This window comes from Lepisosteus platostomus, chromosome 23 (assembly GCF_059453375.1).
Source record: "Lepisosteus platostomus isolate fLepPlt1 chromosome 23, fLepPlt1.hap1, whole genome shotgun sequence".
Taxonomy (NCBI): domain Eukaryota; kingdom Metazoa; phylum Chordata; class Actinopteri; order Semionotiformes; family Lepisosteidae; genus Lepisosteus; species Lepisosteus platostomus.
Window position 1 is genome coordinate 12,051,540 of NC_142633.1, and position 26,811 is coordinate 12,078,350.

General features: G+C 38.5%; 1 protein-coding gene across 3 annotated transcripts; it reads left to right on the plus strand.

Annotated features, from left to right (window-relative positions):
* Window positions 1-656: 656 nt before the first annotated feature.
* Window positions 657-26,130, plus strand: miip (migration and invasion inhibitory protein). 3 transcript variants are annotated; one of them, XM_088616903.1, is made up of 11 exons: window positions 657-844; window positions 2,037-2,344; window positions 3,740-3,971; window positions 4,460-4,689; window positions 7,251-7,353; window positions 8,712-8,823; window positions 10,038-10,108; window positions 11,473-11,599; window positions 14,908-15,004; window positions 15,588-15,713; window positions 18,114-26,130. In XM_088616903.1, exons 2-11 carry the CDS (start codon window positions 2,057-2,059, stop codon window positions 18,261-18,263), a joined length of 1,536 nt encoding a protein of 511 aa, XP_088473029.1. In that variant the 5' UTR covers window positions 657-844; window positions 2,037-2,056; the 3' UTR covers window positions 18,264-26,130. The 3 variants fall into 3 exon arrangements, with proteins under 3 accessions (XP_088473029.1, XP_088473030.1, XP_088473028.1); XM_088616904.1 differs by having other exon boundaries at window positions 2,053-2,344; XM_088616902.1 differs by lacking the exon at window positions 657-844 and adding an exon at window positions 898-962.
* Window positions 26,131-26,811: the final 681 nt, after the last annotated feature.

A 26,811-nucleotide genomic window follows, 5' to 3' on the forward strand; every position in this document is an offset into this window, starting at 1 on the left:
CAATAGGCTGGCCCAGGTCACATCTATTTAAATAAAATTTAGTTTGTCACATTCTCAGTCCTTTCTTTGTTACCCATTTGACCTGTGACACGTAAGCTAACGATCATCTCTATTAGGTCATCATGAGAAGAGGTGGAAGAGTGGAATGAAAACGTGCAGAAACCTCAGCCCCATGGGACTGGAACTGTGCAATCTCAATTTGCAGGGCCAGGAGAATTCAAACAGCAATGTCCACATTAGGACGTGTTGGTTGAAGGCCTTTTTCTGCCCTACACCATGAAACTCTTAGACTGAACACTTGGCAGGCTTGTAATATACTAAAAAGGAAACTGTATTAGCTCCTCTGGGAAGTTGTAGTCAGGGAAGGTTCGACATTTGATGGGCTGTTTCGACAATCTTCATTCTCTGAAAAGGTGTGGACAGCCCTCGTCAGTGCTGAGAGGCACAGAGCAGTCCCTGACTTTGGAAGAATCGACAGACCCCTTGCTCGGTTCCTGCTACACTAATCTGGTTAACGTTAGTGACAAGGCACGTTCCCTTTGCTGAGAATGTCTGCAAACCAACATACAGATCAGGGAATCACTTTTCTTTAAGTGGCCCTTTAAATGAAGGCCAGGAGGGTTGTGTTGGTGCATTCTGGGTAGCGATTAGCTAACCAATCGACAGAGCCGGAAGGTGTCCAAACTGTAATGGAGGTAAAAAAGTAAACCTTCGTTGGCGAATATATGAAAAGGAGAAATCTTAAAGAGACTATAGAAACGTAGGACTGTGTTGCGAGTCAAGAAAAGATAAGCAAATACACTCTTATTCTGGCGGATTTACAGAAGAATTTGGGTGTTGGAAGGTAAGAACCGAAATGCCAAGATTAAACAGAAGCTCACGCTTAGGGTTTCTATGGTTACAGCTAGCAAAACCTTAAGTGCGGTGTTACATGTATTTGCAAAAACAAATTCACACGAATGGTAAGTACCAGCCATCAATTATTATCGAAGTCTGTTACTTTGTAGCGTAGTTAAAGTGCCATTAAACGGATATATTAGCCGCGCACGGTGTCACAGCATTATTAGCATCGATCCTGGTATGAAAGAATGATGTGAAACCCCTCGGGCACTTATGTGTTTATTTTATACAGTTGTCACCTGTATTTTGGTTTTTTTTCTCGAAGTCGTAAACTTTCTTAAATAAGTTTAATATTGCATGTTGCTTCCGGGATACCGAAAACGGTACAGTTTAATGATAGTAAACAGAGTCACCCGATATTTCTCTTAAAATTCCCCTGCGTTAAATAAACCTCTTGGTCATTTTTCGATGGATTTTCCCCCATGAGTAAAGATTGGGGACTTTTGAATTGTCAAGTCAACATCACGGTGATCACGGTCAGACAGCATTAAATTAAAAAGGAAGTAAGAAGCAAATTACAAAAGGAATACAATTCGATTTAAAAAAAATGAAAAACAGTTTCACATTTTCCCCCCTTCCCGGTTAGTTTCTGTTAAGCAATAAGGCAAAGTCCCCCCTCCCGAATGGGTAATAACCATAAAATGCTAGATGTCGCTTTCCTGGTTTTACGATAATACGGCCATTCGTCATTTCACGTGCCTCGTACGACGTTTTATGACTCAGAGGACTTTAACGACCATTGCATTCAGAGCAGGAGAAAAATCCCCAAACATAGACAGTGTGTCACTTTTTCCTTTTAAACGTGAATACAGGCTTTCGAAAATCAATCCGAAAGCCTGTATTTATTAATAGCATTTATGTACATTAAATACGAATATCTACTGTACTAAGGTTTTGATACATGTTTTAGACATGACATAGTGATCCTTCTTTACATTATGTTCACTTCTTGTCTGACAGTTATACTGGCAGCCCAGCCAGTATGTGCAGATGTGCAGTAAATTGCATGGCCCCTTACAACTGAACAAAACTGCTCTTTATTCAATAATAAATGCGCCAAAAATTCTTCAAATGGATAAAAACGGAAACGAGTTAATTTGTGTTTTTTTTTTCCTTCCATTTTTCTCTGCGGACAGATCGTGCCTCCAAAAGTGCAATGTCCTCATTTGGGCAGTTGGAGGCGCTGCGGCTTCAAAACAAAGACCTGTTGCAGAAGCTGAGGGAGAGAGGGGAGAGACTGAAGGGGCTGAAGGGGCTGAGATGTAGGGACGCCCAGGTTTCCACAGCAACGGAGATCACGCAGTCAGGGCCCAAGGTTAAGGCCCCAGCCACAGCCAGGACTGCGAGTGTTCCCATAGCAACATTGGAGAACTCAACCGGACCAGAAGGCACAGACAACCTGGTTAGCACAGCAGCAGACTACAGTGGTTACAGTTTGAAGAAGGTAACAGGGTTTGCTTTTTTTCTGTCCGAAGTTCATTCCAAGCTCACTTTGCTTTTAGGATTGTGACTTTACCTAAGATTACTGTGAGGTTTTGTTTTCTCTGTTTAAAATATGAAGCAAATCACAGTTCACATATAATACCACTGTCCCTGGTATGGTTTAAAAATAGGCCTCATATTTTTTACCTTCAAAACTACAACTTTAAAAACCCCCAGAACTCATTACATTAAATTTAGTTGGTAAGTTATTTTTTTTTTCTCTCTTCATTTGCCGGCATTGAGATAGTTTGGGTTTTCTTCCCTCGGGATTTAGTAGCAGTTTGGTACAGAACACGCTTGACCTTTGTGCTTGCTTTGGGGATTGCAAGAGGCATCTTCATTTTTTCGAAGGACGGAAACAGTCAGATAAATTCACCAGAAACTGTATGGGACAATGAGATTTCCGATGCACTGGCATCCCATCCAGGATGTATCCTGCCTTGTTCCCTTTGCTTGCTGAGACAGGCCTCTGCAGCCCTGTCTTGGATAAAGAGGTTAGAAGATGAATAGATGGATGATTTTAAAGTCCATTGTGACATTTTCAGTATTGTCATGGAATTGAAATGGAACTATATAAGCATAATTTGCAAACACTACATTTCCATGCAAGTAAAAAAGCCGCGCAAACTGGTCCTTGGGTCAGAGCTCGTCCTGTTGTCTAAGCCTCAAGCAACCTCCGGCTCTGAATGGGACACTGGTCCATCACAGTGCCTACCCCAGAAATGCTAATTCCCTTTCATTCAGCTGGGTAAACCGGAGCAGTTAAGCCCTGCAACAGGGGCTTGAACCCGCAATGAAACCACTTATGAGTCCAGAGATGTACCCATAATGCTCAGCTCTACTTCGTTTCTTTGGAACACCTCATATGTACATGTAGTTCCTTAGGCAGGTTTTCTATAAAGCTGGTTTTTAATTTCTACATGCGTTTTGTATTTAAACTAGTCTAATTTAAATAAAACAATACGTTTGCGTGTTTGTTAGAGTATTGATGTGAGCCAGTTGAGAGGGTTTTGTAATTACAGATGTTTCACCTATCAGCGTGAAACATTTTTGACTGGTTTTCCAATGTACAGCTGAAGGAAAACAAAACCTTCTTCTTTGATAAGTTAGGATTGTTTAATGAAAGCCTAAGTGAGTTTCTTGTTTTCAGTCTGCTTGTGGAACTTTCAGAAAACATGTCTGAGAAGACATGACATGAAAGCAGGATATGCTGTCCTTCATTAAATATTTATTATACTATATAAATATTCCAAATATGTGTTTTCTGATTTGTTCCTTGTGGTCTTTGTATTGTCTAGTATTGTGTGCTATTTATGGCATTAAAGTTTGAGCAGTTTACCGGAGTGCTTTCTTACAGGAAGGTCATGCTTCCTCAAAGGACGCTCAGACACAGGCCATGGAACCTACAGTGCCCACAAGTCCTGCTGTGCCTATGGTGACCCTCACTGCTGGCCAGCTAGGCCAAGCCCGTGCAGCGCTGTGCAGGCCCAGAGCTCAGAACAGGGAGCTGCTATATGGAACAGATAGGGCTGATGCTGTCCTTGTTAGAGCTGAAGAATCCCAAGCCAAGCCCACTGCGCACCTTCAAGGTAAGAGCCTCAGGGTTGTCACCTCATTTGGAGGTGTTTTCCTTTCAACTTTAAAATTGTATTCGTTATCAAAAGGCATTTCTCCCTGTGCCATCTTATTCTGCAGTGGGGAGCTCAGCCTGAAATTGAGCAATAAAGATAACAGATAACGTTCATGTGAAAGAAGGTATACCGTGTGTCACTTAATTAATCATCATGATAAAGCGCTAGCAGGGTGTTCTTTGGTGGGTTGAGAAACATGTTAAAAGTTGCTTGTTTTGCTCAAAGCAAATATACATTTTGAGTAGGTTATGTAGTTATGTAAAGTGTAGATGGAACGTCACAACACTGAAAGATTCTAAATACTTGAACACTTTCATGGGGAGGATGTTTTTTTTAACTTTCTGAAACACTGTGTCTTTTCAGTTGATGTATGTCACAGATAATATTACAAATATCTTCCACTGTGAAATGGGAATTAATTGTGGCTTCTCCCACCCAATACACAGAAGAGGCAGCTTCCGTGTCCGATAACTTTTGTAAGACGTCCACCCCGTCCTGTGAGAGGGTCTCCAAGTGGAGACAGGGAACCCACTTGGGACAGAGATCTCACCCGGAGCCTGTGCTGTATACCAAACACTTGCTGGATCAGGGCAATGACCGCCACAGAGCAGCTCTCAAGCAGGATGCCAAGAGACCCAAACCCATTCTACTTACACCACACCAGGAGAGACCCCGGGTAAGAGGAAAAGCAGGGAGAGAGAGAGAGATAGACAGAGGAGGATGAGAGAGAGGCTGAAGCAGAGATGGTTAACCGGTAATGGAGGTATATAGTGCTGTACATGCATAAGGGCATACATATGGAAGGCAACATGTTTGCATAGCATTTAATACTTCTTTTCATTGTTATAGTTGTCTTTTGAGAAAATCTGTTGCAAGCACAAAAAATTGCTCTAATCGACTGCTGTACTATGGAACTGGTGTCAGTGAATCTAAGGTTGGTGGGTGTCTAGATGGCACTATTTCACCAGTGAGATAATGTTAGGAAGACTGCAGAAATTGTCAGCAGATTCAGGCCTTGGCAGACAAATTCAAGAAACATTCCAGTTTACTTAGTATAAACTTTTTTGCGCTTAGAGTATTACCCACAGTAGGTTCAGTAGGTCTTGCATTATTAAATCTATTGGAACTTCAGTGCAAATCGGACTTACTGTTAATGGAATGTTTTGTAAAGCATAAAGATCCCCTTTTGTTGGTAGCATTGTAGGGGGAACCTGCACATAAAACTATCCCTTTATATGAGAAGTCAGGTGGTGTGCAGAACAACCCTGCTGTACCAAACCCTGTTTTTGGCTGTATAAGTGTATGCATAACATCCCGTTTGTTAGAAAGTGTGTAGCAGTGGAAAATACTACCCTCTCGATCCCGTTTAGGCTAAAACGACCCATCTTTTGTTTACCAGCTGGCTGGCACATCAGTAATTGAGTTTGCTTGATCTTTCCCTGCTCTCTATAACCATGTACCTTATCCTAGAGCCTTTGCAATTAACCACACTCAGACAACCCTGTTCTGTCTCTCCCTCAAAACTGGCTGTCATTACTCAGTACCTCTCTGGGATTGCTGCAGGAATTGTCCCCATTCCAGGTTTGTTCTCTTAAGTTCTCACTACCACACCTGACAAAGAGGGTCTGACTCGTCTCTCAGTCCTTCAGGAGTGTTCACTCACTGAATCCTTCGCTCAGGTGATGCCAGTCTCCTGATGTCATCGTGAGAAATGCAGCCTTTTTTTGTATCCTGTGGTGGCTTGACCCCCTTATCTGACCCCCCCAGATCCAGCTGCCCAGTTACTGGCACACATTTTAAAAATAACTGCTGGTTTGCAGATGTGCTAGTACTTTAAAGGGGTATGCATGTGCAGTCTTCACCTTTCTGTTATTTTTTTATCACGCATTTCTAAACAAAAACAAAATGCCAATTTTATAGGTCCTTGTTAGTCAAACCTCAAAAAATTTTTTCATTGATTTCTAGATTCCAACTCCTGATGTATATTAAACGTCTGATAATGAAGCATAACGTCTTTATGTGACCACAGGTGTTTTTTCAGTAATTCTGAACAAGATAACTGCAGCTATCTGAAAGGATATCGCAAAATCAACCTATCTGTTCGTGTTATCAAGGGACTATCCCGTCTTCTATACTATTTCACGTAAAGGTCATTTATTTTATTTCTTTATTGGATTTATTTTATCTCTAAGCAAAATATGTAAATTCTGCTCCAGATAAGATCATGTTAACACTTACAGTGGATATAAAAAGTCTACACACCCTTATTGAAATTACAGGTTTTTTTGTGATGTAAAGCTGGAAATCAAGATAAATCATGACAGACATTTTTCCATCTTTAATGACCTTGCAACCAGCGAAATTCAAGACAAAAACAAATAGATAATAATTAGGAAAAATAATTTAAATTAAAAAAACCTACAACACAATTTTGTTGGTTGCAAGGTCACATTAAAGATGGAAAAATGTCTGACATGATTCATCTTGATTTCTGGCTTTACATCACAAACACCAGCAATTTCAATAAGGGATTGTAGACTTTTAATATTCACTGAAGGCACACTTCACCGGAGGCAGAACTGTTAGTGCTGTTAACTTTGGGTAAGAAAGTCCTCAGTTCAATTCAGAATATTTTGTTCATCCCCAAGGAGGCAATTTAAGGAGCAAGCAGTGTGATATTCAACACATTCCACATAAAACATGTGGAAAACATTATCACAACATTTCTAAGAAAAAATAATAATAACGGCAAAAGGTCAATATAACAATTATGAAAGTAACAAATTGCACATGCCTTATAAAGAGTCATAAAATAATACTGCACTTGCAATATTGGCTCTTCTACTTTGTGTGTGACTGGAATACACTTCAGCAATGATCTGAACGTCTGTGTTGTCAGTTTCAGTAATGCTTTAATTTTGCTGTGTCCATGGAAAGATATCTGACATTAGCAGTTCAATGCAGTAGTGCTAAAAAAAACACCTTAAGAAATACTTAAGATCTAAAATGCCACACAACGTTCAGTCTTTTCTTAAATTTTGTGTTTCAAAAGTGACAAATAATTCTGAAACACACAAAATACCGCTGACATTAAAAAAAAATGTCCAATAAGCTCTGTGAAATGGCATTATGACTTTCACAAAGTACTAGTACAGCACACTAGTGGAAAAAGCAAAACAGTAGAGCGCAAATCACTATATTGCTCTGGTGAATATGTGGTCTTTGTTGTCATTATAGAAGGAAGGCGGTCATGTGACATTCCATTCAGTGGATGAAGAGCACATTTTGAGCACTGAAGGCTTGTCCATGCAACCACTGCTGGGTTATGACTGGATAGCTGGTAAGAAGTTCTTCTTAATAGCTTAGGTGGTAAATTAGCAGATCTTTAAGTGGGTGTTCTATGAATTTGAATGACATTGAATTTCATTTTCCATATTTTTTGTGACTTGTGTTACTGTATGTGCCACTATTCTGAAATGTACATTTGTATCATGTTTATTTTTACAGTGAGAGATTTGTGGTGTGGCACTGAAATAATATACTTCTCTTCCTTGTTTGAAAAGTCAGAAGCGGTACGTCAAAAACAACACTTGAAAGAAAAGAGGCGGGATATTGTGAGGAAAATAGAACTGTTGGCAGAAAGACTTGTAGCTGAAAGAATATGCCATTAGCTAGTTTTTGAACGTATTTCAAAGCTTGATTGTTCTGCTGATTATGTAGGTCCATATATCTAGGATAGCTTTGTAAATCATTACATTTATTTGTTGTAACTTTGTAACTTGGAAGACCAGTGTTGATATCTATGCTAGAAAACACTAGAGCAGGGCTTTCCAATTCCTGCCCTGGTGACTTCGGTGCTGGCTGGTTTGATTCCAGCTGGATTCTTTCTTGAATTAAATATTGTGGTGATGTTCCACTATTCTGGGAAGTACATTTGAATCACTTTTCTTTTTACAGGGAAAGAAGAATACCATGTCTTTTTTTGTCCATTTTTACATACTTGTGGTGTGGCATTGAAACACTATTTCTTTTCCTAGTCTCTTTAAAAACTTTTCATGCATAACCGTTCAAAGAAATGGTTCACTTGTATGTTAAAAACCAAGGGAGGAATAAACACCAGAAATCACATGGAAATTGTGATAATTTGCAAAAATACATTCTAGCCTTAACTAAACTTTCAACTTATCTAAAAGCCTGATTGCTATGCTAATTGCATAGATTAACTTATACATAGGTCCATACATCTAGGATAGCTTTGTACATCCTTAACTTTCTTTGTTGTGATTTGAAACACCTGTTGTGATGGCTATGGTAGAGAACAACAGAGCTGGATTTCCCAATTCTGGATCCTACTTTCTTGACTTCAGTGCCTGTGGGCTGTTATTCCAGTTTAATACTTAAACTAAATATTTAGGCATTTAGACTAATTTTCAGTCACTGAAAAGGTGCAGCTTTTGTGTTATGCACACTTGAAGTTCACTTTAAATCTCTAGCCATTTAAGAGCTGAAAACAATATAGTAACTGAAAACTGATAAATGAAACAATTTATTCTATAAAGGGGTCTGTTATGTAACAGGATTGTACACTGGTATGAAATCAACAGGCACTGGGGTCACCAGAACTGGGAAGCCCTGCACAAGAGGTTATATAGGTTAATTACAGCTTTCTTAACACCATGATACTTTCTTGTCCTCCAGGTCTCCTGGATGCAGAGAGTTCCCTGACAGAGCGCTCCGAACAGTATTTTGCTGAACTCAGGACCTTCCGCCAGGTCAACAGGGATGATTGTGTTCACAGCCTGTACATGGAGTAAGAACACTTTTTATTTGTACTCTCTGACAAATGACTGAATAGAGGCTTGTATTTTTTGTTAGCCAAGGCCAAATAAACTCGAAGTAATTGAGCTGTTGGATACGTCAAGCATAGTCACCACTGAGCAACAGCCCGGTAACTTGGCTAAACTCCTAGTTTTACCTTCTGGTTTTGTCTTTCTGAAATTTGTCTGAACAAGATCTTGCAACATTTGGAATTCTAATGAATTTAGGATTTATCTTGAAATACAACTCCCATATTTATCAGCCCAACTTTATGCGAAGAAAATTACAAGTTAAATTATAAATATTACTAAAACATTAAGCATTCTTGCCTGGGGCTTTTTCCAAGTAAAAGGTTTTAATACATTAAATTTAATAAATTTAATCTCTCTGTAGAGACTGTATGGAAAATAGACCTGGCTTAGGTGCATCATATGAAATGTCACAAATTTGATGGTGAGTTGAAAATCAATTAGAATACCTGTATAGTAACACAAAGAAAATGTTTGCGTATGCTATAGCATTTTCTTTGAGACTATATATATTTTCGTTCAGCTCTTTGCCTTGACTGACAGAACACACTTCAATTTACATGTGGTAAGGCGTGATTTAGGAAGGGGTACATTGATATGCGGATTCCTTAAATATAGACCCTGGGTGTATTATAGTCTCACATTACAGTTTTATTTTATTGGTGCATTATCACACACATTCATGGTCTTGGGAATTAGCTGACATACCTTGCAGTTTTCGTCATGTCAGATGCCTAATGATTCACTTCCTGCGTCTGGAATCTGAGTAAAACCAAGATCTTTTAAATTGGTAACTACTGGGGATGTAAAACGAGAGTTTAAAAGAGTTGAGCTGGGGGAAGGTGTGGGTAGTGGGTTACGGGGAAACTGTGTTTTTAAATTGGTTCAGACCAGAACTTCTTTTCTTCTTCCCTATATATATTTTAAGAAAAAGCACTACTTCTGTTAACAGTCAAGCAAGCAAAGCATTTCTGTTAAAGCAAGGGCATGGTATGGAGCTTTAAAAGGCTATTTCTCTATGACCGTATGTGAGCTGTCTATAAGGAATATTTTATTCCTTAGCCGTGGGGTTGTCCTGTGAAAACTGAGAAGAATGACACATGTGGGGGGAATCAGTTTCCACTGAGGTGACATGGGTTGAAATGACACCCCTGTCTGTGTGATTGTGTGTTCACAGAGCAGAAGACACAGAGGTTTCCCCAGCCAGACAAGAGCAGGACCTGGAGTATGCCCAGGACACGCACCAGTGTATGAGCTCTCGGCCGGTGTATGTGTGCGTCACAGGGAGTTGAATCCGCGAGTCAAGCTGAAGTTCACTTCAGGCCACATTGTAGTTTTATGCGTCATACACTTTTCCAAGGCACTGCAGGATTGTCCTGGCTCTATTGTGAAAGCAAACCACATTGTAACCCTGATTTCTGGGCAAGACCAAGCTATGCCTTGCTCTGCCAGGGCATTGCAATTCCAAGATCCTTCTGCACCTGACATTACCAATGTGTTGCACTAAGCAGTATCTGTGAACCTGTTATCCTTACCAGAAACTAACATTTCCGTGGGAGCATGAAAAATCTTAAAGCAGCAATAGAAACATGGCAAACTTGACAACATTCGAAAGTAGCCAATCACATTAGCAGATATCTTGGTTCTGTAAAACTAGTGCATAAGAAATAAATACTTCCCAGTACTGAAAACAAAAGATTGTCTTTTGGATTTTCTCTAATAACTTTGTTAAAGTTGCACGTCATCACTAAAACAAAACATAGTTTAAAATCTCCATTGAGGAGCTTTTGAGATTATATGCGTTCTGGTTATGGGGATATGCATCACCTCATTTCTGCTATGCACATAATCTTACTGTATTTGTGGAGACTTTAACCACTCTGCAGTTCTCATAATGTGCTAGCATAGTACGGAAATATAATTTCTGAAAATGTCATAAAAGACTGTCAGCAGGTCCAAGAGCAAGTGTATTAATCACTGTGAAATTATTAATGTTTTACAAAGGCCCAACAAAAAATCTGAGTTCGAATGAGGAAAAAAGCACTGCACAGTAATGCAGTCCTGTGTTGGGAAAATTGCATACATTACATCAAGTATATATGATAAAATAAAAAAAATAAAAGTACTTACAATGGGAAAACGATTTTCTCTGTGTGCTGTATTCACACGTTTCTGAGGTAATACAACATGGTCTTTCATAAAAAAACAATAAGTTTTTGTTTTTACGATACCAACACGATTTTGATTTTATTTTAAAAATCAAAGGGAATGGATTGCAGCATTTTTTGTTCAAGAGAAGTCCCAACAGGGAGGCTAGAACTCTCAACAGAGCAGTGACAAGTCACCCAGGGTGGAGAATGAGATAACCTAAAGCATCCCATTTTAAAAACTCCCCCTCCCCCAGTCATAACCTCATCATTTGTAATCACCACACTCCTTCCTTTGCTAGGCATGATGTCATCATCAAATGTTTCAGTTATCTAACTGGAGCTATACGTCAGCTGAGCATTCCCAAAAAAGTAGCTAGTTGGATTGTGCATGTCTGAATATGGTCAAGTTAGCTGTGATATGGCTCGCTGATGGGCTTTAAAGTGCCTCACTCTCTCATCCAGGTGTGCACTGCTACCGAATCAACAGCCGCCTGTTCCCTGTTGCGCTGGAACCCCAGGCTGCCTGTCCAGTGTGCAGGAAGCCCAGATCCCAGGGCCCGCACACTATTCCAGAGCCAGCTTTCATCAGGTATGTTCACCCTCCCTCTCAGTTTAACTGCTTAATGTCAAAACCTGTCCTTGGATTACGGTTTCTTTTTTTCTACACAGTTGCCATCAAATATTGGTTTTGGGATTTGCAGTAAGATTGGTCAATGTTTATGTGACTATATGTATTATACAGTCTACAGCTAGATGAAAATTCGCTAAGTAGATGTGCTGAGAGACAAATGGTTTCCTCTGAAGCCAGTACAGTTCATTATGGGGTGAAGTAAAAACTGCACTTAAAATATGTATCCTTTTAGTTTTAGGTCTTCAATGGTTGACCTCTGTAAAATAAATGGCTGTTAAACCACATGTTATCTGTGTACACACAGAGGCTCATGATTACTAATGCAACAACAAACCAGGCTGTTTCAGTTTTAAAGCTGGATTTTTGAATATTGCTCCAATTATTGTATGCATGTGTTTGGACAAAGGTACGACTAAGCTGGGAAAAAAAAAGGTTGGGGAAATGACACAAATCTTCCAGAATCCTCATTTCTAAATCTAGGGGTATTTTTTGGTTTTGGAAAACAGGTTGTAAAATTAAAGCAACCTAAAAGATTTATGGATTTGTTCCTGAGTGTTCAATTACCTTGTAAATACATTGAAATGAAATGCTGTGAATTTAATCCTTAACTGGTAGTTTTACAGTGCTCATAGGATCTTCTACAAGTCACCTTGATTGCTACTGGGTTTTACAGGAGATTGAATACAGAAGCTCTGGAGATCAGAGAATTGTTTCAAGATCTAATCTAAAAGGGTGACTAAAACAACTGCAGTGACAGACTACATCCATAAGACATACCAGTTTTGACTGGTATGAGATGGAAGTTTTACCTAAAGTTTGGTTGGAAAAGTAGTTTGACAGGCCAACTTACACTCAATGGCAACAGTTGAGAATATTTAACAAAAACACTCTGGCATCATCAGGATACTTTGTTTCCAAGACCACTGTTTAAATCTGAGCAGCAATTATTTGACTTCCAAGTCCACAAAAATTTGGTTGGATTAATCACAGTTTGAGCTTCTGGAATTCTCAACTGGCATACAATGAGCACAGAAATGTATGATGTTGAAAACTATTTTGTGAAGAATGGAAAAGGATCCATTCTGCTTTAGAGTTCATTTGTATCCTCTGATCCTGGCATCTTAGTTAGAACAGATGAACAGATTACAAAGTTTATCTGGATATTTTTACTAAGTCCTGCAGCATTCTGTCATGAAACTTAAACATAGTCACATATGGACTTTACAGTACGATAATAAAGAGGTATGCATCAAACATAATGACCAAAAGAGTAAGAGAACCTGCAGTTTGTGATAATCAATCAAGGTGCCTAGTAGATGATTTATGGGATGAACGGTTTATACTGCTTTTAAAAACAGAGGTGCTACTGTATATAAATAAAGTACATTTTCATGTTACACATATCAAATTGGATTTAGTACAAACTATAGTCTGTACAAAAAAAAAATCAATACGACTGCTGTGGCATGGGTGATATTGAATGTCATGAGTTTAGCAATATATACAACAGTTTTGGCAGATGTATGACTTTCAATATTGTATGTATAAATAGAAAAAGCCTTGAGCTTCTGATTTATTTCTGTCAGAAACTACTGAATGAACACCTGGGTTTTCATGCTAGATCAGCTGTTAGTTACAGTTCCTTGGGGGGGCATAATTAAATTTGGTAGCCACTTTATATATGAATAAATATAAGTTTTTAAGAATTTCCTTGGGGGGGAAAAAGTCGGGAAAGTCAAAATCATTTGAGAAGAATGTTCTGGTTACATGAATCATATGACTACATTTTCAGTAACCCTTTCCTTCCCAGGAATGCTTAAAAAAATAATAGTAGGTGTCTGGAGGAGCAAAAACCTTATGAAACTTATGTAGCAAATAAATTAGCTGTTTTCTGACTATGCTTCCCAGAACCTGCAGTTCTAAAGCATCTCAAAGGTAGAGACATATTCACAATGTATATTATACTGAGATCAACATAATATTGTTGAAAAACCTGCTTAAATCTATACCAAATACTAGAAAAGTGCTTCACAGACTTCATTTGTACAATATTATACAATGTAAGATAGCAGAGACAAAAACAAGCTTTAAATGTTTTCTCTCCTACAAGTTACATGGTAACAATCTTGCACTTTCACAAATACTATTTTCTCTCCACAAAAAAGATGCATTGTTTCAGTTTCTTGGAGCCTAGTGTAAACTCGGTAAAACCAAGACGTAAACTCTCACTTCAACCTCCAAAAAAAAGTGTTACACTTTTTCAATTAAATAACTGAAACCAAATCCAACTTGATAAGAATGTGTAATATGAAAATACTTTATTTATATAGTACCCTTTGTTGCTAAAAGCAGCTCAAAGCTTATAAAGACAATATGTTAGAAAGAGATTTTAAAATTAGATGAAGGAAATTTAAATTTTAAGTAGCAAAACAGACAGGAATTGTTTAATCTAATCATAAAAAGAAATGAAACGTTAAAAGTACAGTCAATTTAAAGTAAGTTTCAAGTTTTCAGAGACAGAAGAAACATGACAATTACAGTTCTTACAATGGACTGCATCAATATTTACACAGGTTGGGGATTTGTGTTCATGTGAAATGTCCCAGTATTGATTCTTGTCTTGCTAATTGGCCCCTCTCCTTTTTCCACCTGCCTTCTCTGCTGGCAATAAATCGTGTGACGACAACATGGGATTTGGGATTCAGGTGAGTACGTTTTTGTGGATGTCTTATTTGTAAGGTCTCCTGGAGTCACCACACTAGTGCTCTTTTCCCTACAACCATGATGATTGAAACTGCAGGTAAAGGTTATTTACACTAATACTGGCTCTTGCACATTTCCAGTTCTGTTTCCACCACCCCAAATTAGCAAGATTTCATAAGAAATGCTAAAAATAGTTTGCTGATTTCAAAAGCTTGTTGTGTTTTCTGTTGAATGACTCTTTTGTGTGGGTGAAAATCAACTAATGACGGTAAGTGGTTCCTTGTTTATTTAAATCCTCTACTGAAGGCATTGACAGTTTCAGGAAAGGGGGTCATTTTCAGGACATGGTGTCTGGTTGCGTGTACATGTTTTAAGAGATTCATTCATTTTCATTATTGTCTCTTCGTTGCAGTTTGTTTTTGTGTACTAATTTCCCTATCCTGTATTGCCTTTGTCTTTTTTTATACTTTGAATTCAAATGTGTCTCCTGAGTCAACTTAAGTGAGTCTTTATTCTTCCCCTCAGTGTCCTCATATGACCTTCTGTAATTGCTCTCTCTGTAGGGTCAGCCTCCCTCGCTCCTCACTGCTCCCAGCATACCAGTACAAAACTCATCGGCGCTGTAGCTTTGACCCCTCTGACAGTCTGGGGCTTCCCTCTGTGAGTATGAAATTAGAAACAGGGGGGATGAGCTTGTGTCCACTGGCTTTGTTTTTCAAGTGCATTACCGACCATAAACTCATTCGTAAACCTTGCTGCACAGTTTCACTATTGACCTTATATTTGCACAATTACTGTGCCACATCCTAAGTGCTTCCTTCAAACGCTTTGAACTTCATCAATAGTAACTATTGACTTGGGGAATCAGGCAATTTTCAAAGCATCTCCACCTATTTCCTTTTCCTTACAGTAACTGAAACTACGACGGCTAATACCTGGAATTATCTGCTGACACCCGAGAGTGAAGTTTCTTTGAATCACTGACAAAAAGCTCTCATAATCTTAACCTCCATTTTTGGAGTGTATGAAAACCTTAGAGGGTTCATCTGGTAAGGAGGCTGCCACAGAAAGTGCTGCCTCCCATCTGGATCCAGGATAGCACTGAAATCTCTTATTAGAGGAGACATTGTGTGGCTCTGATGTTGGAGGCGCTCATGAGCTGCTGAGCTGTGAGTAGGGGTAGAGCTGCGCTCATCAGAAAAGCATCTTGGGTGATGGTGTCCCCACGTTCATTTTTTTGCAGCACTGTCTAGCTGGCTGGTCCAGCACGGCGCTTCCTGCAGCTGAAAAGGTGAACGGTCTGGACCTGCGGAGCTCTCTTGACACAGCAGCATCTGCAGACAACCCTTTAACAAAGCCCCCTGTCAAGGTTGGTATCCTGTTAATGTAGCACAACATTGTGTAGCATCTGGAATTGCAAGCAAGTTAAGTCATGGGAGGAATCGGAGGAGGGTGTAGGTGCCCTTTTCACAAACTTGGTGTTTAAGCCATTGTGCACTTAAGTAAGCAGCATTGTTAGATTGTGAGTCTGTTGTTCTGCTGTTGGCTAATTTGTGACTGACAGTAGCACTAAATACTTTAAGGTGCACTATCCTTCTCGAGACTATTTTAGAAATTGATAGTTTTGGGAATTCATTCAAAGCCTGTGGTAGCTTCCAGGGTGCCATTCCTTCCGCAGTTCCATATAATATGTTTTGCTAGGACACTACATCATTTATAAAAGTGAAAAAATGTCAAGAATGGCACAAAAGAGGATTTGGGAAATCCATTGAAAGATGGCAATTGTGATGCCTGACTAATATTTTTAAATCCTTCCCAATCATCACCTAAGTTATTAAAATGTACTGATTTGCATGTTTAAGAAGGATACATGTATAATAAAAACATGATATGCCTATAGAAACTGTTAGTAGAACTCATAACACTTTGTGCCCCTCGTTATCTCCTTACTATAAAATAATACTGTCACAAATGCCCGTCTTGCGAAATTTCAAACTGCTTTTGGGCAAGCACTGTTTAGTGAAGTTTGCAGGTAACATCTGGTGAAACGTATACAGATTCAGAAAATAGTGTACACGGGTAGAAAACAAGATCCTCTGGATTAAAAAAGGCTAGCCGGCACATGGACTGTGTCATCCACAATCCAAGCCATTTTGTTTTTTCAAAGCATTGCTTGAAATTTAGTCAGAATGTGGCTAAAACAACTTATGTTGGGGGGGGGGGGGAACTTTAACCAGCAAAATCCAAATGTGGCAGGCACGATCCCTGAAACATGAGAATTCACAAACAAAAGTATTTTTTTCCCACAAATTGAAGATTGAAAAACCTACAGTATCCATGTGTAAAACAAGATAGACATAATATTAGAAACATTACTTTCTTTCCAGCTAATATCGTTAAGATCTCCATGGCACAATACTGCTGGCAGTTGCAGTTTATTTTTTCTCATTAGGCCAAACTCGACGCTATGTGCAGTTGGTAAGCACTGCTGTTACAACGGTTAACTTGGTCTGAATCAAGCTTTCAGTCTTGTTTAGTGCTGACGTAAATTAGAGAACATTAATTTGCATTTACATGCCAGTTCTCATTGTACTACAGGGGTCCATAATGACCTGGTAACCAATGGTACTAGGCAGAGTAAGCCTGTCCCTCTGGTTCTTCAATTTCCACTCCTTCAAAAGTAACTAAAAGTGATCATTTTAGATCTTCTGTAGGTCACAGTGGAGAGGTGAAATATTAAACTAGGAATTGTGTGCTGGGGAGCAAGAAACATTTTACAACGCTATAACATTATTTTTTCAGCTAGCAGTTTAACCTGATTAAACATTTTATGGTACTTTTTGTGCACTCCTGAGAAGCCTCTTGTGAGCTGTCTCCATTTTCAGATGTTTTTAGGAATCCGGGGAAAATCAGCAGGATAAAGCATGAATTACTCAAAAATAAAAGCTCTTTCCCTTTAAAAAGAGTAAAGCGATCATTGGCATCTGTCCACAGACATCTGTAGAGCATGTAATGCAGCCCTAGGCTGATGGTTGAGTTCAGTGGCCTTTCAGTGTTCCATAACCTTTCCTCTGCTTATGACATTTTTGACAGCAAAATAGAGATAGTATCAGTCTGGTTACATTGGTGGAAGGTGAAAATGTCATCGAAGCAATTCGCTTCGAAGTTTCAGAATAAAAAAAACAAAACAAAAATGTATGTAAGATATTTCCATGGCCTTTTACCGAAACCCAAGACGGCATCTTACGGGCCCTACTGTACTCTGACTTCTTTCTGCACTGTGCCATCTTCCGCTACCTTGTAAACACAAAAGAATGAGAGCATTGTTCAGTCTTCGTTCATTCGCTGAGTTTTACATCTGCTCTGCTCAATATTTGCTCAATTTGTAATTATCTGCCTTTATGGAAACAACGTCTGTACTGAGTCATAAAGAATAAGGGCCTGCAGGTATGCTCTTCAGATGTGCCTCAACCTCTCAGTGAGAAAAACCCATGGGACTTTGGAAAAGACAATCTGTATATAATCTAATTATACCATTTCTTCATTGGTAATGGAGTTTGCTGTAAGGAAATCCTAGTGTCTGTTTTGAAATAGCAAAGCAAAATCGCCATGCTTCTAGTAACTTATCAGCTCTCTCTGTCTCCTCATCTGGATCTGCCATGGTTGTGTGATGAGCCGTCTTGCACTGTATGTGCAATGCAGTGCAGGACAGGTGCACTGTGACGTGATCACTGACTGCATCTTTCAGGCCATGTCTATGTTTTTTCAGGAGTTCTTGATGTCAAGAGTGACTGGGTGCCAGCGCTCGGACGAGCTGCTCCATCTATCCCGCTTGGCCCGTTACCACTTCATGCGTCTGAATCAGAACCAGGCCTTCACCCAGAGCAAAGGGCCCAGTCCTTCCTACCCTGTGTTCTGACCTCATCACACAGACCCACCTCAACTGACCAGGCTGCATGGCTTCCATATCCTCAGAGATAGGAGAAACGCTGTCATGCCCCATCAGGTTTTTAAAAAGTAGTAGATGTATGTAATTATCATTCTTTACTCCTGATATTATTCAGTCTCCTCTTGAAAACGGGTGGATGATGAAGTCGAATTATGTTTAATTTTCTTATCTGCCAAGTCCATCGCTGTGTTTCTAGGGACTACAGTGGCAAGCTGTGCCTGAGTTATTTTAATAATTAACACGGACTGCAATGATAACATTGAGAACGCCATAGAGAATTATTGTATTAAGAAGAATAAATCAGTACTGAATTTGAACTTTTAATATATTTTGTTAAATGACTGTATACTACCTGCCAGTTATTTATTGCAGTAGTTAATGACCGTATGCTTACTGTAAGCACCTCAGGGCAGAACATTCCATACAACCATGCAGTGGGAGTTTGTGGGAGTTTCGGAGTGGCTCAGACAGCAAAGCTGTTTCCTTGAAGGAAAAATTTAGCTTTATGATCCAGACATAATGAGTTTGAATCTGGGGCTTATGAGCTACTGCTGTGAGGAAATCCCCATGTAGTGGCCTGCCAGGCTAGGGTGAGCATTGTTTGGACAGGTATCTCTTCCTTTTCTGGCAGGAAAAAAATTAAATATTTAAAATCAATTGTCATTTATGAAATTAGTCAGGTACAACCATTGCCAGTATCTACTAGATTTTATGCCCCACAAACACACTATAAATTCTCTGGTGCTTGCCAGTGATGTCAGTGCTTTCTGAAATGTCCTGTTGTTCCTTATGAGAACATGTCCTCATGGGCAAATCTGTGTGTGTATATCAAACATTGACCTTCACTCTTCTTAAGAGGAATTATTTAATTGAGAATTTAATAAAGGATCCTGAAGCCTGCGTTCAGAAAGATTTGAAATGTGGATACATTTTCAGTATCCAAAGTAGCTGACACTAGTACTGCTACACATTGATGATGAGTCTATTCAGCAAGATACTCTTGATGTATTTCAGGTTTAATTGTAATACATCACATTTTTATGTCTTTGTCTAATGAGTGTAAAGCATAAAGAAAGTCTAAGAATATAAGAACCTTAAAAGGACCTATTTTTGTTTCGTATTGGACATGCTCTTTATAGGCAGTCTTTATAACAATGCATCAAGATCTGCATCATGTCATATAGTTTGCAGTCTCTGACAGGACTATAGTAGAGGTGGAATATCTGGGCTGTACTGAACTAACAATAGAAGCACAAAAGTATATTTGAACACTGTCCTTATATGATCCTGGTCATACACTGTGTTCATTCTCAAGCACAGTGTGAGAATCCACAGTGTGTGTAGACATCCTTTCTCTGTGCTTTTTTAGATTACCAAAATGAACATGACAGGTTTTGTACATCAGGTAATATGGAACTACATGTATAAAATTATTCAGCCACTGTAATTACTGATGTTCACTAGATTTTATCCCCCAGGAACACTATAAATGCTCCAGTATTTTCCATTGAAATCAGTGCTTTCTGTTAAGTACCGTCTTTCTCCATGGGAATATGTTCCTCTTGAACCAATTCTTATAGAATGTGTATCAAATTGTATTGCTCAGCAGTGCCACATGCACAGTACAGTTTGCACATTCCAAGTTTAACTTTCTTTGAAATATGGAGCACATTCGGAATACAGTACATTTATATTTCTTTCAAGGTTTGCATACCAGAATTTAAATAAAAAATTAAAAACCCTGCCAATGGAACTTTCCATTGAATACTGAAAGAGATATTCTTATACTATTTATTTTTTCACTTACACTGTTGAAGGTTATTTGTGCTTGTTGAAGTTTGCTTCAAGGGGTTCCTTTTCTACTGAGCTTTCAACTCACCTTTGACTATTAATAACTGGAAATAGTAAGGTATTAGTGGGCCACTGTGGCTTTGAGTTGTCATTGTCCCTAATGTTCCTCCACTTCGGAGGAGAAGGGCTATAAATGAAAAGAAGGTATTTATCAATTCATTCTGACCAGGAAAGTTATGGAGTGGTAATGAGAATCATAAAGTTCACAGCGTGCTGTGCTCTCTCTCTTGTGCATGTTAGTCTTTACATAACTGCTTTTGAGTTTCTGATAAATGAAGTACTGCACCAGCTAATATGCAAACTCATTTGAGCATTCTTGGTCATAACGACAGTGCTGTTTCTTTAACATGAAGATAATCTTTCAGTCTGACGCTCTGAGAATGACTGGCCTTGCTGTTTCACTATGAGCAAAGTCATTTCTGAAGCCGGCCTGTTATAACCATTACCAGGAAATTAGCACTTTGGATTTGGCCTTGTTTTTATGTTTCGATTAGAAATCCTTTTAGGTCAAGCCACTGATGCTATAGCTTCAGAAGCATTGAATTATTATGCTTAGAACAATGTACGTTTTCGGGAAACTGTCTTCTGGAGAGTTTACAAATGCTTAAGATAATCTTTCTTCAGGCATCCATGATATTTAGTTTGACACCTACACTGTACAGTAGGGATTCTCTTTAAATCCAGTCACATTTGATTAAGGTATTGTCTAGTGCTTGATTATGGTATGGTAAATACTGATTCGTTTGCTTAAAATTGATCATGGTACTAACAATCATACAAATTTGACAAGTTCCTTCGCTTTATCACCACCTGATGTAAAAGTGCTATCTCAGACCTGAGAACAGACTTCCTGTTCCCTTTTGCACTTTTTAGGCTGTTCACCTTCTTAATGATCAGGAAGCAATCTAGTTAAGCAGCCACATAACATAAAGGATTATTTTGGTGCTACTATATTGCGGTATTTACAAATTAATTAGTGGTTTGCTTTTTTATCAGGAAAGGAGCTCCAGAAGTCCAGTATTATTTGTATTTACAGTGCTTTGCAAAAGTAGATACTCCCTTGAAATAATGTTCCATTGTGTTGAATTACAAATTATGTATTTGCATTATCTACAGTTGATTTTTTCATCAAAACTTAAATGTTCAAACTGAACACCCTTATGGGTCAACAGATAAATGTCACCAAAAGCTGCATAGAAAAATAAAAAACTAAAATACAGTATGTGGGTTGCATATGCATTAACCATAAGTTAATATTTGACGCACGCATCTTTGGCAGCAATTACATCTGCGAGTGTCTTAGTCTCTACCACCTCTAAATAATGGGATAGTATAATTTTTGCCTGGTCTTCTTTGCGAACATGCTTAGGGTCTGTCAAGTTGTTTAGGTATCATTAACGGACAGCAATTTTCCAGATTGCCACAGGTGTATCCCATTCAAGTCAGGCATTTACTAGGCTACTTGAGAACATTCACTTACTTCTTGTTCAGCTACTCCAGTGTAGATTTGACTTTGTGCTTTGAGTCAATGGCTTTCTAAAAGTTGAATTGCCACTAGACTCTTAGATCTTTAGCAGACTGAAGCAGCCTCCAAGATTGGATTGTGTTTTACTCCACCCTCATAACATAATGCTGACACCACATATCCACATATTTTCGATTTTAATTTTTCTTTGCAGTTTTTGTAGACATTTAAATTATTTCACATATAACTGTCTTCTAGCACTTCAAGTCTGATTGAAAATATCAATTTAAAAATTGTAATTGCAACTTACATTTCTGTTCTGTAAAGAATGTCCACAAAGTCCAAATACTTGTGCACAAGTAAATTTTATATTTAACTCCTAAATTGTACCATATGCATAAAGCATTGTAGTTTTTGAATGACCGACACAGGCGAACATCCACCAATCAATCATAGCTCAGAGCACCGGGATATTGCTCCTCTCTCAATTGTGTACGTGGTATGTTTTGTATTGTCAGAATGGCCATCTGAACTTTGAAACACTGCCATCCAATGCAAAATTGTAGACAGAATGATAGAATAATGGATATTGGAACTGAGGAATTCAATACTTGTCATATGATCATATAAGGAGGGGCTTGCACCTTAGGCAGTGACTAAGCATATTACATGCAAATAATAAAGACGTTATTGGAAAATGTGGTCTTAATATTTTCCAATGAGCTCTGAACACCTACCTGTCTGTTACTGTGCCTGAGTATTATATAGACTTTATGGGTGTACAGGGTGATGTCAAAGTCTCAGAAGGCTGACCTCATCAATCCCAAAAGAGTGCATAATGATTACATCATACCAGTAGGACTTGTGCCTCCCAAATTCTGTTAAACCCTTTAGTATTCAACTGTAAATCTGAATCTTTTGGAAAAAGGGCATAAAGTGACTGGAGGTTCCAAAAACTACTGACAAAATAAGACTTTATTTTTCTTGCAAGACAATTGCCGGGAAAGTCCAAGGCATATACCTCACTGTATCTCTGATGTTTCAATTCTGTGTGTTCTGTTTGTGTGTTTTGATTCGAACTTGTTTTTGTCTCTGCTAGGTTTCTGTGACACCTTAAGTAATTTGTCTGCCAAATATAAAAAAGAGTGTTTCTTTTAGAATGACTGAACCAATTGTTTTTTTTTAAAAAAAACAGCTTTTGTTTTCGGGGTTGGGGAGCAGATATTTCTGTATTTATTTAATCAGTTTTGATCTGAACAGCTCTGTAGCTGCATTTGAAACATAACTCTCCATTCCGTGAAGCTGTGTATTTACATAGGTTTCTACTTACTCAGGATATGACATTCACTCAGCAGTCGGTCCCTTGATCGACTTACTCCATAAAATGCACATTTATTGATGCAATATTCACACCACTATAATTAGTTGTTCCACACAAAATGTTTGGGCGTGTACAATTGTAGCGCTGGGCTGACGTGTTTGTAACATCCTTGCCCTGTGGTTTAAGTGAGGAACGTGGCTCTGCTCCACGCCATCTAGGATGTCTGACAAGATAAAAGCTGTGATGCCATTACTACTGTGATGGAGAGCCACATAAAGGGTTTATGCAATGAAGGATAGTGGTAATTTAACATCTTGCTCTATCAAGCAGAAAAGTATGTAATAGTGGCTGATAAACAGGGCCTTTGTGTAGCAAGTAATTTTATGTACATTACTTGTGTATTTTTGTTTTTTTGAAAGAGATATGAATTAACATTTAACATGTTTTAGATGCATATAATATATTGACAGATGCTCATTGAGATACAGGGCTATTCAGTGGTCTTATCATAAGAATCGTAATCTTTCATTTGCTTCTTGTGGCCTGAATCGTGCATGCTGTTGGTAGTATTTTTTTGTCCCTTCAGCATTGCACCAGAGTCTTGCTTCCCATGAGCTGGCTTTCATCAGAGGTGTCTATTGTTATAGGAGAGCCAACTGAGGAAAGGGTCTGTAACTGCATTACAAGGAGTCTTGGGATACTTGACCACATGCTAGATCATTTGAATAGGATGGGTCACACCTACTGAACATGATCTTTAACAGGCTCACAAGGAGTATGTGAGCAATTATAGTCACAGTCATCAGACTTGCAGTGTATGAATTAATTGGTTTATTTTAAGTTCAGAAGTACAGTAGCCCTCAATGATATCAACTGCTCCATTATAGCACAGCAAATGCCATGTGATCCATTCATATCCAGTTCATATACTTGAGTCATTGCTGACCTGTTGAAAGGACTGGTAAAGTAGATTCATCAGAAGCCATTGCTCATTACAAGATAAAGAAAAAAATTATCCACACAAAAACCATATAGATACATTTACATGGAAGGTTGGAAATGAATATGAGAAAATGTTACTTATTTTGTCCACATTGTTAAATTTCCTTTGTATCTAATTTATCTTTTAAGTGAGTACAGTACCCTGAACAGCGTAACAGAGTGTTCAGTTTTACTCAGAAGGCATGCTAACAGAGAAGACACTGTACAAGGCCAGAGCATCAGATGCTTAGTTGTCATTAACCTTTTTGTCTCAGATTTATCAGCTGTTGTATTTTGTATCAACTGTTTGTACATTTGAGACCTAATTGATGCTCATTCTGATGTTTCATATACGTCTAAGCTATATTCGCTATGCACCAAGATCTGGTTCGTAGTACTGCAAATTCCCTTACCTATCCCTTTTTATCTAATACATAGATATAGAGTAGTAGCCTCATATACTTAAAATTTGTTTAGGGTTATTTACACCAGTATCCAAATACAGAGCTGAAGTGACTGGGCATCTGATGGTTATCTCAAATCTCGAGTATTAAAGAGAGCCTCATGAGATCACTCTATAACTGGATGCAACTTTATGGAGTTGGAAGGAAGAGGTCTACAAAGCCACAATAATGATTTGGTGTCTTGCTTAGTACAGGTAACTGATATGAATTAACTGCTTGCAGGCATGCGGCATGTATCCTGTAGCTGAGTGAGGGCGTGCAGTTTAGTTGTCCTCAGCTCTTAGCATGATGAGGCTGATCAACCCCAATCAGGTTTTCCACTTTGTGTTTTCTGTTTTATCACTTTGTGTGTACTTTTTAATTTGACATCATCATCATTAATCTGGATTGAGAGGATTTGAGAGTTTCATGGGTTAGATGACTTAATGTTCTGAGTGACTGAGGCAAAGATTTTAATTTTTTTTGTTACGTTGGTAGAAGCCTTTTTTAATGCAGCTTCATTAAAAAGCAAAGAATTTGGAATGTACCCACATATTCTTTCACAAAGACCACAGCTTCTCTTGAACAGTGACATGATCTAATTTGTCATTTCTGGTAGTGAATTAACCAACTCGTCCAATGTGGTTTCTCTTTCTGACGTCATTTTCTTGCTATTCTTTTTGTAGAATAAGTGTTTGAAGTGGGAAAATGCAGAAAACCCACCTTTGATTTTTTTAAGGCTCTATTTGGTGTGAATATGACATCGCAGAAAAGTAGTGTTAATTTTCTTTCACATGTATACATTCTGAATTGCTGATTTTTGCCCCAGCTTGCAAGATTGTGGAATACCTGAATGGTGTCTAATATTAAATGGTGTTTATTATGTCTTATACCTCCAGCCATCCACCCCAAAACTTACTCATGTTTTGCCAAATAGGCATCATCAACAGGTCTTTGCACTTTCTTGAACAATAATCATGTTAGTAGGTGGTGCATTTAGGATCTAGAATGGACCACATTAGGAGTGGTGAGTATCAGGATGTAATTGCCTACCCATATCTATCAGGAAATGACGGACCCTGATTGTAATTAATCACCTACTTGCATGGTGGATCAAATGGCCTCCTGTTGTTTCTATTCATTTTTGTGCTCTTATCTAAGCAACCAACTGAAAGTGCCATGGACTACATCAGCACACTAGATTTATGTCACTAATTCTTGAACAAGGGATGATATATTCATATTCATATTTGCTAAAAGTCCCAGAAAGGACCCAGTACTGATGGGTCTCCTCGATGATCCAGAGGATGGCTGTGTGCTAAAGGAAGCAACAGCTGTGCATGCATGGAGCTCAGCTCACAGCTCTTTTATGGAAAGTCCAGAACTCAATGCTTGCACATAGCAATGACAACTGCTATTTTGCAGCCATTATTGCAGTGCTAGGTTGTACGTGAATGTGTTGTACATGAATGAGCTCACAATAAAGGTTGTTTGCAATAGTAAATGGTTTATGGGCAAGTGCAACCAGTGGATTATGTGTCGAAACAATGGAATAATGTGTAATTACAGAATATGAGCTCGGTGTCATTGTGGGGAGAGTACATCTACAGCATTCTTGTGTAGTTGTATGGGTTCCTGTAGGAGTGGTGTGAAAACAGTATGTGTGGGTAGATGTCTGGTATATAATGTTTACGTACTGTATACTGGTTGTATGTTTTGATAGTTTCTGAGTATGCAAAGCATTGCTGCTTTGATGTAATACATATTTTTGAGAAATCTGACGCCGCAGAATTATTGTATTGTTTTATGAAGATGTGCCTGAAAAGAGTAATATTCTCACTGATTGTGAAAAATGTAAATAGGGAATTCCACTCTGGAATGTACCACAAAAGTAGCTTGTCTAGCTTCCTAGCTTGAACACATTGGGTACAGTATTCAAACCATTGTCACTTCTTATGTAGAAACGGTGGGGATTCAAATATGTAAATGTTTTGAATTTAGGGCCCATTAAATAGCAAAAAGAGCAGAACAGAATGGATTGTCAAGGCAAAAAACAACTTCAGTGGGTTTTCAGAGATGTCCAGAGATGTATTTTGCACATACAACACATATTGGCATGATCAGCTTAATTCCGTCCCAGTTCAGGACCAGTGATAAATGCACGGTGATGAATGATTCTTCATTGTCTTATCACATTAACCAAAGACCGCCAACAGTGTCCCGACCACCAACCAAGTTTATTTGTGACATCCTTTAAAGGTATGGCCAAGGAAGTCTTTCTTCTCCTCACATGGCGCACTGGTAAGTATTAAAATAATTAATTATAATTAAAGCTGGGAGACAGCAGCTTAAATTAATTGGTATTGCTTGAACAGTGAAGGCAAGTCATGTAAATGGCCATTCACAAATTTCATCAATTTTAAATTTAAAAAACTCACATGTTTTACAAGGTCTGTA